The sequence below is a fragment of the Camelus bactrianus genome, chromosome 35 (genome assembly GCF_048773025.1).
Source record: "Camelus bactrianus isolate YW-2024 breed Bactrian camel chromosome 35, ASM4877302v1, whole genome shotgun sequence".
Classification (NCBI taxonomy): domain Eukaryota; kingdom Metazoa; phylum Chordata; class Mammalia; order Artiodactyla; family Camelidae; genus Camelus; species Camelus bactrianus.
This window is the reverse complement of record NC_133573.1, coordinates 13038202-13054510: the sequence shown is the minus strand read 5'-3', so window position 1 is coordinate 13054510 and position 16309 is coordinate 13038202. Positions and strand designations below refer to the sequence as shown.

Below are 16309 nucleotides of genomic sequence, written 5' to 3'. Positions count from 1 at the left end.
GCATACGTGTGCATGAGTATTATGTGCATATACTTGTATATATTCTGCTCATAGAACACGTGCTGTTTTGCTTCATTAAAGCCAATATTTTGTAATTTCATTTGACATCTATTAGCGCCAGTTAACTGCCAGCTAATGGGCTGAGATTTGTGAGTTTTGTGTGGAATGAGATGGCCTGGCTCTCAAGGGGCTCTCAGTAAAGGCTACGTGTCCTTGTAACTCAGTAATCCATGTACACCCAAGTAACTTGCCAAAGGAAATCAACGTTCATATAAAATCAGAACTGTTGCTCTTAGTTCCAGGAAGTAAGTCACCTTATGGTTTGAGGACAGTGGCATTAAATGTGTCAATTAAAACTCTTCATAACACACACATTACTGTCTTCCTCAGCAAGGCTTCTCTTACCTTGATCTTTTGGTGGGACTGATAAAGAATTCTTCATTCTGAAGTATCTGACTTGAATAATAACTTCCCTGAAAATAACCAAGCACAGATAATAATTAGAAAATAATTGAGATACCATGTCAACATGTACAAAAAAGTACAAATTAAAAAAAAAATTTTTAAAGTCTTTTTATTGATAATTATATGAACAGTAAGAAACGGACTGGACTATTAGGAAATTGATGTTTTTACATCCTTCTCCTTTTTATACAGACAGGATCCTTCTGAATGCACTGGTCTGGGCTTGGAGAGGGCAACAAGGACACAGACAGGGGCTGTACCTGCACCTCTGCCCTCCTAGGGTCAGGAGATGTGCGAGCAGGCCAAGTTAAGTTCCCTCCAAATGCCCTGCCTGGTAATGACATATTCTGTTTAAGAAGAGACAACTCCAATGTTTCACAATACAGATAAATGTAATATAACTGCAACATAGCCGCTTGATGAAACAGAATTCCATCATTAAAGGGCAATTTTGGAGAATATGTAGCAACATGGAAAATGATGATATAAGGTACTGGATGAACATACTAAGTGATGGACACACTAGGCAAACAACTACATTAAAAAAAAAGGCGCAGAAAAATGCACGACAGAAATGTACTAAGATGCACATCGGCCTTGCTTTTGGTGATGTAATTACAGGCATTTCCTTTCCATGTTAGTTATTTTCCAAATTGCCTAGAATACAAGGTTCCACAGTAATAAGCTATTTGAATGTCAAAATAAGACAAAGTCCTTGAAAAAATATAAGTAAATATTTTTATAAGCCTTCAAACACAGAAGTATTTCTAAGCATGATATCAAAGACAGAAGCCATTAACGTAAAGATGTATGAATTTTTCCATTTAAATTTTTAAATGTTTTTTAAACAGAAAACTAGGTAAAATAAAAGGACAGGCCTTCTGCTTCCAGCCAAGACTGAGTAACAAAGACCAGATTTGCCCTCCTTCCTGAAACAAGCAAGACATAGACAAACTATATGAAACAATGTTTCAAAATACTGGATATCAAGTCCCAAAGTCCTGATTTTGTGAGACAGGAAACAAATGAGCTGAGCCCTACCAGCTATGATGCAGGAAGGGAGAGCCCTGGGGGAGACTCCCAGAGTAATGGAGCAAGTAGCTGGAGAGAGAGGGGGCAGTGAATCCACGCCGTGAGAGTACAGATCCTAGGAGGATTTAAATACACAGCTGAGATGCCTGGAAACAATTCCATCCTTTTAGATCTTGCCTTAAGATTTGTTTTGTGAAGCCAGAGAGATGGTTTGGATAGGGCTAATTATTCTCCCTCACTAAAGCAAGGTTCTTCTTTGTACTCTAGGCAATGTCCTGTGAATTAGGAGTTTTTCAGCCTAGCTGATAGAACAGGCAATATTCCTGTCCATCTGTGAGTGTTGGGCACCTTGCATCTTTCCTGGGCCTCTGGGAGCTTCCTCTCTGGCATGTGCTGATCAGTACACAAGTGACCACTTTAAATGGGGACACTCTTCATCACCTTCTCTCTTTCTCCAGTCATTAAAATGCAATACTAATGCTCCCAGGTTGCAAAACAAGACATAAAACTGTCTTTATTTGCAGAAGGCATGATCTGTCTATGTAGAAAATTCAGTGGAATCTATACAAATAACTAAATGAGTTTAATAAGGTTCAAGAATACATGATCAATAGACAAGAATCAATTACATTTCATATACTAGTAACAATCAGAAATGGAAACAATAAATCAGAAGTTAAAATTTAAAATACTATTTGTGACAACATCGAAAATAGGAAATAATTAAGGGTAAATCTGACAAAAGATGTGGAACACTGAAAACTACAAAACAATGATGAGAGGAATTTTTAAAGACTTAAATACACGGAGAGAGATACAACATGTTCACAGGTCATAAGACTCAATACTGTTAAAATGGTAATTCTCTGCAAATAGAGTTATAGATTCAAAATAATCTTAATCAAAATATCAATAGACATTTTGTAGAAATTACTCAATTTCTTAAATTCCTAAATTTATTCTTAAATTATTCTTAAATTCACATGGAAATGCAAAGAACTTAGAATAGCCAAAATCATTTTTAAAAATAAGACAAAAGTTGAAGGATACTACTACTTTAATTTCAAAACTCATTATAAAGCCAAAACTATCAAGACAGTGTACATATAGACAGATAGATCAATGGAACAGAATAGGTTCCAGAAATAAACCCACACACATAAGGTCATGAAGGTATAGAGGGAAATCAGTGGAGAAAAAAGTAGTCACTTCAACAAATGGCGCTTGGACTATTTATTAGATATCCACATGTAAACAACAAAAACAAAACTTGGAGACACACCTCACATCACATACAAATCCAAAAGACATCACACACCCAAATATAAAACCTAAAACTACGAAACTTCTAAAACACTATGACTTTTCATCATGCAAAAATATCAGGACATTTAAAACATAATCCACATAGTAACTAGTAAGTTGGATCCCAAAATTAAAAACATGTGCTCTTCAAAAAACACTATTAAGAGAAGATAAGCCACAGAGTGGGAGAGAATAATTGCAAATAATAAATACATAAAGGAGTTATATCTAGAATAAAGTACCCTCAAAACTCAATAATAAGAAAATAAACATGCCTTTTTAAAAAACAGTCAGAAGATCTGAAGAGATATCTCACCCAAAAAGATAATGGCTTGCAAATAAGGAAATGAAAAGATGCTCAACATCATTAGTTATTAAAGAAATGTAAGTTAGAAACACCAAGAGGTATCATCACACACCTACTAGAATGGCTAAAATTGGAAAAAAAGATTATACCAAGTGTTGGCAAGGATGTAGAGGAAGTGGAGGTCGTGTACATTGCTGCCATAGTGTAAAATGGTGCAGTTACTTGGACAAATATTTTGGCATTTTCTTCATAAGTTAAAGATAAACCTGTCATAAGATCCAGCCAGTCCCTTCCTACTTATCTAAGAGAAAAGAAAGTATATATTCAAAGAATGTTCAAAGCAGCTTCGTTTGTAGTAGCCCCAAACCAGAAACAACCCAAAAGTTCATCAACAAGTGAGTGGTTAAACAAACTGTAATATATCCATTCAATATAACACTACTTGGCAACGTATAAGAGTAAATTACTGATCCACACTACAATATGGGTGAATCTGCAAAAACATCATGCTGTACAAAAGAAGTCAAATAAAAAGAGGCTATATACTTTATGACCTCACATACATAAAATTTTGGAAAATGCAAACTATAGTGACAAAAAGCTGATCAATAGTTGCCTAAGCACAGGGACACAGGGATGGTTGGGAGGAAGGGCCTACAAATGGGCATACATCCACCCATTAGGGTGAAGGCTATTCATTACCTTCATTGTGGTGATGGTTTCATGGGTGTTACAAATAGCAAAACACATCACACTGCACTTTAAATATGTGTAATTTACTGCATGTCAATTACACATTAATAGAGCTGTCAAAAATTAAGGCAAATATTGGGAAAAAATGGAAAAGTTACAATAGGTATATAGTCATTCATTTATTCATTTAACAAACAGTATTGGAGGTGCTGCTCTGCAAGGATATGGCAGACATGGTCCTTGTGCTCAGGTCTGGAGTAAACAAATTAATAAGAATGAGAAAGAACTCCATAAAACTAGTAGACTTTAGAAACTTATAAAAGAAGACAAACTAGTAATCATTAGAATGCTCAGCCTTAATAATCAAAGAAGTGCAAATTTCAGAAATAAAATTGCTTTGTCTACAAACTGGTAAAAACAAAACCAGATAAAACGATGCATGCTTGGAAAAAGTCTCCAGAGAGATGCATGCAAACTGTGTGGGGGTTACTTCTGCAGTATGTATCCTGAGCCTTAAAATTCTCCATTCCTTTTGTTTCAGACTTTTCCTCCACTTCAGAAAATCATCACGATAAGGTGCAAAGCTATCTTCTACCATCTTCATCATCATCACCCTCGCTGAATTTTTAAAATTCTTCAGGGTGCCCTTTAAGATACACACAAACTATAAGGCCCCTAAGCAAATTAGGATATATTTTTATAATAAAACTATTATAATATTTCCTAAAATATTTCAAATTGTGAAAAAATGCTTACCAGACAGTTTTGTGTGAAAGGGGTTGGTTACAGAGTGATATAGTTCAATTTTTTCCCCTATATACACATGAGAAAAACTACCAACTGTGAAAAGTGGCTCTTGCCGAATGAGGAATTAAATTGCTATTTAACTTTTCTTTTTATGCTTGTGGATATGCTGCTAAATTTCCCCAATGAACAAACACTATCTCCGTAATTGAAGAAAAAACAAAACAAAAATAGAGTTTTAATTTTGATTACTTTGGAATGCTGTGTTAGATAAGGATTGCCATTAAAATAATTCCAACTATACACCCCCAATCTTTGTATTTAAAGTAGAAAATGCACTCAAATGGTGTCTGTTATCTTCTTCTGCCACATAAAGCATGAAGGAACTTAACTCTATTGTAATTATGAAAAATGAAAAATTGCATAACAAATACACCTAGTGCTTATTAAAGACAACACCTGAATAATTACTATATTGCATCTTCTGATTGGGCTGGAAAGGAAAGGCCATTATATAAACATGCTAGAGGAAAAGATGCATCACAAAGGCACGTAAGATCCATGAGTATCTTTCAAATACCACACAAGCAAAGTCATCGGGCATCTTTACTCAAGGGACCATGATACAGCACTGGCAGCCACTGTGCCCACAGTCTGCGGAATCCCTGATAATCATAACCTGGCTTTTCTTACTTCAAGGCTGAAAAGGACATTAAGTAGATCAATCTATCAGAAAGGAACAAAAATTAAAGAACGCAATGAGTGAATGCCATCGATTATAGCAAGACTTAATATAATACGTTTTATAAATCACTCATGGTTAATTTTAATTTTAGTTACTGTGTCATGTTTAAACAGAGTTGATTAAAAATGAAAATTAGGTGAATTGGTTACTTGAGAAGTGACAGCCTGATGGTACTGAGAATGGAAATCTTCCATTTATTCCTGATTGAACAAACCTAAGGCACACACTGCCTTCTCTTTGCTATGCTGCCTTGCTGAGGTTCCTAAAAATAAATTCAGATGAAGAATCTTACCGAATAAATGAAAATAATTTGCTGCATGCTCAATAAGCTTACAAACCCATGGTGTACGTTTAAGTGCAAGCCACTGTGTGTGCATGTGGGTACCATCCAGAGTTGCAATGCAGACGTTACCCTCAATTATTAAGGGAACTTAATATTAACTAATTAGCATTAGGCAATTATTTCCAAGGAACACTTTCCTAGAAAATAAACATGTCATCCATCACCTGGCTGAATCACTGTCATTCAGATAAATGTCATAATAAAATGAATTTGGTCATGAGAACTTGAAATATGAAAAAATACAAAAAGGTAATCAAGGCTTTGGGTGTCTAACCATTCATTGGTAATTTGTCACAGGCTCTTCTTTAAATGCTACCACTTATTAGGCAGCTGCTCGTCTCATAGACCTTCCTCTAGTTTTGGTCCTACTGTGATCTCATGGCTTTTGACTTCGAACCATTGCACAGAGTGCCCTGCAGATTTTAGGTTTGAGGCCAGAGCCAGAGCTGGTGAATCCACGGGCGACTTCACCTCCACCGTCTTCTACACTGTAGCTCTTCTGCGCTGGGGGCTTATCATGTGCTAGACCTACCAGGTAATTCACACACACCCCTCCTATACGCATAAGGGAATCGGCATTGTCATCATCTTTCAAGTCAAGAAACTGAGGCTCAAAGAAGTTAAGTAACTTGCTCAAGGTCACCAGGACGCACCAGAATCAATTTGCCAGGCACTCTGCCTCCTCAATCCACACACATGTTCACGCTCCCCTGCATCCAGAGTCTCCCTCCTGCTCCGCCCTCCCTCCCTCTTTCTCTCTCGTGAACACACGTACAAATGTGGACCAAGTCAGTAGAAACGTACAGAGAATGTTTTTGTTGCTGGATACTAGAATTCAAGGAAAATCGGTGAAACTAAGAATAGGAACAAAGTAATAGGGAAAAAATGATTTAGCAAAGCTGGGAAAGCAGTGAACCTGGGAAATGAAAGAACCCAGGGGAAAATGATGGTCATCTTCATACACTGGGAGAGAAGTTACTCAGAAGATGGATGAGAGGAATCCTACGTAACACCAGTGGGCAGCGCTAGGACCAGTAAGGCAGACAGGTCATGAGGAAGCAAATGTCAACGGGACACACAGAAGAACTTTCTCGTGACTACCGATAGTCAGCCATGGAATCTACTCCATAATATGCTGTATCAAAGACTGAACCTACCACTGGGAAAGTTCAAGAAGAAGCTGACTGAAGCTTTTCCTGCCCAGCCCTAAGAATACTCACAGTATACTTTAGAAACATGGCAGGAAAGGACTCAGAAAGGCTGTATCACCCCAGATATCATCTAACTGAAAAAGCCACCTTTCTTTCACTGTATGAAGGAAATGACAGCCACCATGACACAGAGACGGAAAGAAAGGAACTGCCTGAATGAACTTGAACTTGTCAAGTATGCAGTGTGGTTCTTATCCTCTTATATACCTGGGTGCTGTCTGAACATTTTGAAAGCCCTCGAGGAGGAATTCCCTAGTTTGTTTAAAGTCATTTCATGTGCTTGTTATATTTCACTACTTTTTTTTTTAACTTTTCAAATACACTCTAAGGAGGTAAAATTTACATACAGCACACACACACACAAACGTATATAATGGTGTAGTAATCACATTCTTTTTTCCCTACATTTTATGATGCTTTGACATAGTAGGGGTCTGCCTGGCTGGACAGACTGCTCCTTCCAGGTTTAGATCATTCTAGAAATAGCAAACAACTAACTCACCAAGTGAACACACCTTTCATATACATCCAACCCATGCAAAGTCCATACTCCCGATCGCCTCCTTTCTGGGACTCTCACACAGTGAGCCAATTTCCCCTGGCTTAAATCACCCCAGGGTCAGGTACTAGACAGTGAGGACCACCCCACACCCTGGAGCCACTGGAATCGTTCATACTAGCCAATCCTACACTGTTTATCTTGCTCACCTCGCCTTTCCCAGGGAAAACACAAGAAAGGCTCTAGGCCACACTGTTCCACCCCTTCTCACCAACCCTGGAACTTCCCCACGTGGCCCTGAATGCCTGACATTCCCTCTTTGGGGAACTACAAGTACAAATTCTTCTTTCAAAGGCAGTTGTTTCTGTGTCTGTAACCTTACCATACTCGATTAAAGCAAATCCCAGATATATTACAAGAAAATACAGAACATTAACATCAGAAAGCTCCCTCGTTACCTTGAAGAGTTTCCTCGCGTTCCCACCCCTCGTCCCCAGCCCCTGGCAATCATGGATGCTTTCTGTTCCCATAAATTAGTTTTGCCTTGTTCTCAAATTTCCTATCATTGCATATAAACCAAACAGTATGCATTCTTTCATTGTGTGGATCAGTAGATCCCTTCTTTCTATTGCTGAATGGTATTCCGTCCTATGAATATAATGCAACTTATTTATCCATTTGCTCATGGTTGGGCATTTGAGTTGTAGCCTGTTGTTTGGCTCTCATGAATAAAATTGCTATAAATATTTGTGCCCAAGTCTTTACGGAGATAAATGTACTCATATCTCTTGGGTGAAAGCTTAGCATGAAATTGCTGAATGGTATAACTATACACAATGGCCTGTTTTTAAAGTGGTTTTACTATATTTCATTGATTTAAAAAGAAAACCTTTTCTGAGCAATGATGGTATTCAAGTTTCCCAAGATCTGTATATAAATAAGAGGACCCCAATATCTTAGAGCTCAATTTTACTTAAATAATACAACCTTACGGTACATCAATTCTGACTAACAGTAGTAGTCATCATTTGCTCAGTTATAATAAAGGCTTATTCCTATCTCAGTCTGTCCTATTTAAGAAACAAATAATAAAATTCTCAAATTGGTACTAAAGGATTAGAAGAGGTGAAAGATAATCTACAGAACAAATTTTGATCCACTTAGAAAATTCATAGCTGCTTATACTAATGTTTGCTTTGATGTAATGTATTTGACAATCTTCTTCCTCCCCTAAATGGTTGCATTCTGCTAATGAGTTCAATAAAAAATGCCACTTTAAATTCAGATATTCCTGAATGCCAGCCATTGACATAGTACAATGCTTTACAGAGTTGTCCTGGGGGGACTAGTTTGCTTAAGACACTCCAAGGCACTTCCTTTCTACTGAGAGATGGGGAACCTCTGGCAGTCATCCTATTTCCCCTAATTTTTTAGAACTGTTGCTAAGGTGGTCTTATCAGATGCTCCCTACTGTTCCCCAAACCCAAACCCAAACCCTAAAAGACTAGATGGACTCAAATTCTGGGACTATGGTCCAGCCCAATCTCAACAATGCAATGAGCTAAAATGTTGTAGAAGGATCAGTGAACCACAGGGGCAGATGTATGTCTTCAACTGAAACTTACTGTGTGACTGTACAAGTCATTTAATCTTTTTTTCCTGTTTCAGTTTCCTTAAATTAGAAAGGGAGAGAGAATAATACTTAACCCATTTGGTGGAAGAAAGGATTAAATTAGATACTATGTGTTGAAAATATTTTGTAGGAAAAAATACTCAAAAAACAGGGTATTTATATGGTAATAAAGTTCTCCAGGATTCTTCCAAAAGAAAAAAAAAAAGGTTATTATCATCTTTGGCATTTCCAAGAAAAAAAAAAAAGGAATGTATTAGAATATACTTAGAAATATAAACATCATTTTCAACTGTAAGGTCTCATCGTTTACCCTCATACAGTGCAAGCACGTACAGGTTTCGGTGTTCTTTAACATGTGTTCCACAGATGACCAAGGAAGGCAGTTTATATTGTTTAGAAGGGCATTCTTCAATGTTAATAAAAATCTATCCAGGAAAATAAGTTCTAGCCTCCAGCCTCATTTTTTTTTCCTTTTACAGGTTTTCTATAAAATTTCTTCAACTCCTGAGGTTCTAACCATAGCTCTACATTTATATTTCTGGTTCCCAGGTTCCAGGGTGAAATGTTCTCTGCTTACTACATCTCTCCATTTGGCTACTTGCAAACTAAATGCAGCTTCTGCCTCCTAAAATTAATTTTTCCTCTCAAATTTATTGAGGTATAATTAATTGACATATAAAATTGTATATATTTAATGTGTGCAGTGTGATGATTTGACATATGTATACTTTGGGATATGAGCACCATAGTCAGGTTGATTAACACATCATCCATCACCTCATGTAGTTAATTTCTGTGTGTGGTGAGAACACTTAAGGTCTACTCTCTTAGCAAATTTCAAGAACACAAGATGGTATTATTAACTGTGGTCTCCATGCTGCACATTAGATCTCCAGAGCTTATTCGACCTAACTTCCCCCAGAAACAAGCACTTTGAATTCTTAGAGCCAGTGGTTCTGGTATTAATCCTGTATCTGTCAATAACCTGCTTATAGCCTTACTTCCTGACTGTTCAGTTGTAGGCAGTATCTAGGGATGCCCCACTGTGAAGAATGAAGACTTATCTCTATTTCTCTCTCTCTCCACAAAAGTCTGGCTTAATAATTTTTTCTTAGTACAGAATTCCAGGTTGAAATTTCCACTCTCTTCTGGTTTCCAATGTTGCTGTTAAGAAATCTAAAGCTATTTGTGATCCTTTGCATGCAATCTATTTTTATTTTATTTTTTTCTCTAGGGAAATAATGTTTAGAAATTTCAGAATGAAGTGTCTCAGCCCATTTTCATCTATTTGACAAGTGCCTGGTGGGCCTTTTCTCTGGAAACTCCTGTGTCTTAGATCCTGGGATATATTCTTCAATTACTTTGCTGCTATTTCCTCATTTCTTTTTCTCTGCTCTTTTCCCCTTGAACCCTAATTATTCAGATGTTTACCCTCCCTGGACTGCTATACTTTTTCTTTTTTCCTTTTCACATGTTTTAACCTCTTTTATTTTTGCTCTTTCGGGAAAAATTCCTTAACTTCATCTTTCAGTGTTTCAATTGCGTTCCATTGTCATCTTTACCCAATAGTCCGTGAAGGGTCTTTTTGATGCAAATCTAATTATGTTTTTCCCATGCTTCAAGTCCTTCAGTGGCTCCCCGTTGTCCATGAGATAAAGCCCAGCGTCTTTTGTACAGCACATGAGGCCTTTCACACACTGGCCTGTGTGGTTATCACCACTACGTTTACTAAGAGCTGCATCTCAAAAGTCCTCCTACCAAGCCAGCCCTCCCGCATACGCCTCCACGATTCTTCATGGAATAGCCTTCTCTCCCCTGCCCTGCCATCCAGTTCCTACTCAACTCCTCCGCAGCGTCTACCTGGCCAATTCAAGAACTCTCTATTGATCTGATTATCTTTCAACACACTTTGGCTCTCTTAGGACATAACATCTGTTTTGAAATCTGTCCATTTTCCCCTTTAATTTGTGTGTTTCTTGATGGCAAGGACAGTGCCTTATTTATATTTCTAGAACCAGGAGTGCCTGGTTTATAATAAGGTTTGGTGAGGAGGGTGTAGCTCGGCGGTAGAGCGCACGCCTAGCATGCACGAGGTCCTGGGTTCACTCCCCAGTGCCTCCACTAAATATCTTAACCTAATTATACCCCCCAAAAATACACAGCGCTGTGTGTCAGTTGTATCTCAATAAACTGGAAGGAAAAAAACTTTAAACAATTAAAAAAATTGTTTAAAATAATACTAAATAAATGCTTACTGAATGAATAAATATCAATAATCCTGTTAAAAATAGGCATGCTCAAAATTATTTAACAATACGTGTTCAGTTCCATCTAGTACTTTTCATACTAGAGGCTTAAATCTTTTATTTTCAATAAATGAGTTTCTAAAACCTGCGTCACTTGTTAGAAGAATAGTGATTTTTGGAATCTGAAACAGTATCTTATTAATTTTGCTCTTACTGTATTTTTTCATAACTTAAAGTGACAGATAATTGACTAAGTTAGTCTTTTCAGTAATACATTTTCTTTGATCGGTGAGGATTGCCTGGTTGTGTTTTTAGAAGGACTGAACCACTCTTAAAATGACTTAAAATTATTTTCTGTAAATGTAAAAAAAAAAAAGTCCTAGTTTCTTCAGTTTCTCTAGTAGCAGGCTTGGGACTTTTCAGATACATTAACATTGTTTTAAGTATCACTGTCTATTGATAACAAGTCCTGAGAAATGATGATTCTTGACGTTATCCATAAATGCAGTAATCTGACAATCCAGCTTTTCTGTTAAAAGTCCTCAGTGCATTTTAGTTAAGTCTAAAAAGACCCCAGTTTTAGGCAGGTTTTAACAAACAGGCATTCTTCCATTCCTTATTTATTCAAATGTAAAAAGATACAGAGGTAAGAAACATATTTGATTCTTTCTCCATCAAACAGAGCATCCTTGGAATTTCTAGCCTGGCTTCTCAATCCTGGAAGAATGAATCGTTGCAGCCAGTGACGTTACCATCATGATGAAGGTGAAAACATTTCAAAAGAGAATTGCCCCATGTGGTATCAAGTGACACACAGCAGTAAAAAAAACAAAAAACAAACAAACAAAAACACTATGAAATAAAGAGGCTGTCACTTACATGCCTGCGATATAGACACACACTGTGAAACTGTCCATTACCTGGGTTCCTTCCATCAATCTGCTAGCTTTGTTTCCATCAGTTTGTATTTAATTCATTACTTTGAAATGATCATTTCCACCACTCTTGCTGTTCCCTTGTCTACATTCAGTGACAAAATCATCTTGAAATCAAGTAGGTTTATAGAAAAATTGATACAATTTTAAGATCATTTTGGGTTCCTCACATTCCTTTTCTCTTTAACTCTTACTTGCTGCCGAGCACCAAAGAGTTTTGGCCACATCATCGCAGACCAGTTGGGGTACCAACAACACACTCTGTTTCTCCTCCTGCCTCTCCTTCACTCCAGCCTCCTCAAGGCATGGCTGGTACTGCCTTGTCCTCTCTCAGCCCTGCTCCCATATCTCACTCTTCCCTCCTCCACAGTTTCTGCATCAAATTAAAATCCCATCAGTGACTGTTCAATTAAAAAAACAAACCCACTGCTCTGCGCTCTATTCTGCCAATTTCACCTATGCTTTATATTTTTTCATGTTTCTGCAAGTATGTGAACTGCTGCTTTGCAAATGATTTTGGCAATTTTTCTTCTTCTAAAATGATTCAAATGTTCACCTTTTCCTTGGAGACTGTGGACAGAGGTTCACCTCTGCAGCATCACCAAATTTTTTTTATTCCTTGACATGGATGGCACTGCCTAATATTTAGGTTATCACAAAATGATGATCTCCAACACACAAAAAGCTAAATAAAAATGAACAAGCTTGATTCCTGGGCATATATCTGGAGGAAACTCTAATTCGAAGAGATACATGCACCCCAAAGTTCACAGCAGCACCATATACAATAGCCAAGACATGGAAGCAACCTAAATGTCCATCAACAGATGAATGGATAAAGATGTGGTATGTATATAGAACGGAATACTACTCAGTCTTAAAAAAGAAATTAAATAATGCCATTTGCAGCAACATGGATGGACCTGGACATCATCATACTAAGGGAAGTAAGTCAGACAGAGAAAGACAAATACCACTTCTATGTGGAATCTAAACAAAATGATACAAATCTTATTTACAAACCAAAAACAGACTCACAGACTCACAGACATAGAAAACAAATTTGTGGTTACCAGAGGGGAAGGGTGAGGGGTGGAGGGACAAACTGGGAGTTCAGGATTTGCAGATACTAACTACTGTATACAAAATACATAAACAGCAAGGTCCTACTGTACAGCACAGGGAACTATATTCACTATCTTTCAGTAGCAATAATGAAAAAGAATATGAGAAGGAATATATATATATATATAACTGAATCACTACATTGTACACCAGAAACTAACACAACATTGTAAACCGACTATACTTCAATTAATAAACAAATGAATAAATGAAAAATGAACAAGCCTGACTCTCGTCCTATAACCCCAATTCCCCTCCTGAGAGGCAACAACACTTACACCACTGCGAGGATCTTTTCAGAAACGGTCTGTGTGTCTACCAGCTAACTCACGCAGAAATATCCTCTATCACTTTCTTCCATCCCCAGATTAGAGCAGATTATACATGCTTCTCTTTTTTCACTTAATATATTTCCAGGAGCTCTCCAAATCAGCACTTACGGATCCTCTCCACTCTTTGTAAGGGCTGAATGGTATTTCACTGCGTGGAACCACAGTTTATTAACTAGTCACCTGCTGATAGACAGTGAGGTTGTTCTCAGCCTTTTGCTCTCACAAACCAAAACGCTGGGTACATTCTTATACATACACCTCTGCCAAAATGTGCAAGTCCATCTGAAGGGGGAAGTCATGGTAAGAAAGTTCTGGGTCAATGTAGTTTTTATGGATGCTACCAAACTGTCATTCAAAGAAGTCATACTGACTCATCCAACAGTGTATGAAAGTGCTTCAAAAACACTGTTCGCCAAATTTGCCACAGGAGTTTTTCAATCAACTATCCCAAAGCTTCAAAGATTCCAGCATGCCTAGATATTGTCCTCAAGATTAGGTGACCAGACAAACACTGCTCTCTGTTGAAATACACAGACCCTGACAATAAAATGAATACCAAGTTTCCCATTGCAAGGTTAGAAGTGTGACTGCTTATGGGACGTCCCTGATGGGCTAGACGAGGGAAAAGGAGGTCTCTGCAGAAGACAGTGCTGCTGCCCAGCATGACCCAAAGGAAGGGGGTGTGGGGGTCACAGAGCACCGGCCACTAGCTGGTGTCAGCGTGTTCCTGACACAGGAATGAAAAGACAAAGTGATTTCCTAATTGAAAAAGACAAAACAGACAAAATGATAGGACGGGAAAAATCTGACATATCTGAAAAATTGGCCTTTAAAAAATGTTTCCTTTTCAAGACATGACAGGATGGACAGGTGTAGTTTGAGAGATAATTTTATCATGTAAAAATGATGCTCCTTTGTCTAACGTGAAATGGGGTCTTGGCCAGTAAAGAATCAGCTGAACCCAATTAACCCAGTTTTTCCTTGTCCGTACTAAGTGGTTTATTTTGGATGCACACGATTCCCTAAATCCTTTAGGGTACAGCGTGGAAAAGCCATACACAGGCTATAAAGGTCAGGACATTAATTTTCCTGTCATTCTCATGCTTTAAATAGGCATCAAAAAACTAAAAAATCTTGTCCTCTGGGAAGGAAGGCAAATCTGAAACTAATTATGGTGGTTATTATTGTAATACTATTAAGTTAAACACTGTGACCCTAGCTAAATTTATTTTGCTATCTTTCGTTAATGAATAAAAGTTCTCAAATAAGATGACTGCATCCGCTGGTAGAGAAAAAGTACTCACCAGAGGACCAGTGGAACAAAGTAACTGCTCAAAACCCAGAATTTTCACTCACCTGAAGTTTAACTAAAAAGTTTAATAAGTATACATGGAAATCTTTTTTGCAGAAAATTCTGTATCTGTTACAAAGCTTTATCTAAAGCGTAAAATCCTCACATGGGTAATCACTGAGCCAAGTCTTACCTGTCATGGATAGTTTTCATTTGTTTTTTGTGGTCCAATGTTTTGCTCATAACTATTCCTCATTATATACAACTAAAACAAAACAAAGGGGGAGGGCATCTGAGTAGTTTATTTTTTCTGCTTAAGTTTCCAAGACTCAATCTGCTCTTGGTGCTTGGAGGACAAGATGGTCCAGTGGCTACATCTAAGCTTAAAGATTTCCTGGTGATACGGGGTCCCACCACCTTCCCGACACCTGGCTGGGGGACCAGGTAGGAGAGGAAGCCGCCCGACCTGGTTACTTAGGAAGCATTTGCTGTGTGTGTCTCCTAGTAACCTGAAATCATAATGATATCCACGGAGACTCCCTTGGGCTCGTTTCCATCCTACAAAGGCTGGAGGAGAGATGGGGGCTGAGGATGGTGATGGAATGATGGGTCTGGGTGGTTGGGAAGGACAGTTAGGTAAGGAGAAGGGCTCGCTACATCTGTGTGGGACTGATGAGCAGGGGAAAGGCTAATCAGAAATAATTGCAAAAGAAAGAAAAAAGCAAGTGGGAGGAGACAAGGAACAATGCAACATTATTTTTAAAGGGGAAACGGCATGTGATGAAAACAAAGCACTGAAATTCCAGTTTCTTTAACTATCTCAGAAGATACAGAAAATCAGTTAAGTGCCAGTTCTTCATGGGTTCTACTTCAGTCAGAATGATGCCTGTAAGGCTGTGTGTCTGTTGGCAGTCTTAGTGGTCAGCAACTATTGACTGGTTGTTAAGTGGTCTTGTTGCTGATCAACTGCAACAGTTTACAAAACTTTAAGATGAGCTAAATAAAGTTAAATATTTTAAGAGCCTCTTTTCCCTCTCTACATTTGAAAGTTCGGCTTAGAATAAAAATTCTGAAACATCTCTGTTTATTTAGAGATGCTAACTGACAATGAGGTAATTACCACATAGGAAAGATGAGAAACGTAAGAATGCAGAAGGAAACAGAGGAACAGTTGGTTTTGCAAGCCTTTCCACAAAGGTCAGCTGTGCATACACATGGATTCCAATTAGAAGGATACGATTAGGTGTGTTTCTTGATCCTTTGTTTTCATGTACTTGACTGTGTCCCCCAGATCTATTTCTTTGTACTTTATAGATGCACATCTCAAACAGCCTTATGTGCTCCAAATGTATCCATTTTCACATTAGCTGATGAAGTAATTTTTTTTAAGCGAGTGCATGACG

The 16309-nt window shown here is 37.8% G+C and overlaps 1 protein-coding gene across 17 annotated transcripts in view; it reads right to left on the bottom strand.

Moving 5' to 3' along the window:
• The window catches only part of ZNF438 (zinc finger protein 438), a 144476-nt gene that overhangs the window by 24113 nt on the left and 104054 nt on the right, over window positions 1–16309 (bottom strand). For 16 of the 17 annotated variants that reach the window (XM_074358128.1, XM_074358138.1, XM_074358129.1 and 13 more), the window contains one exon: window positions 406–473. In XM_074358128.1, coding sequence (XP_074214229.1) covers window positions 406–473 — 68 coding nt within the window. Of the gene's footprint in view, window positions 1–405; window positions 474–15099; window positions 15165–16309 lie in introns of those variants that run through there. The other variant, XM_074358130.1, reaches the window with a different exon arrangement.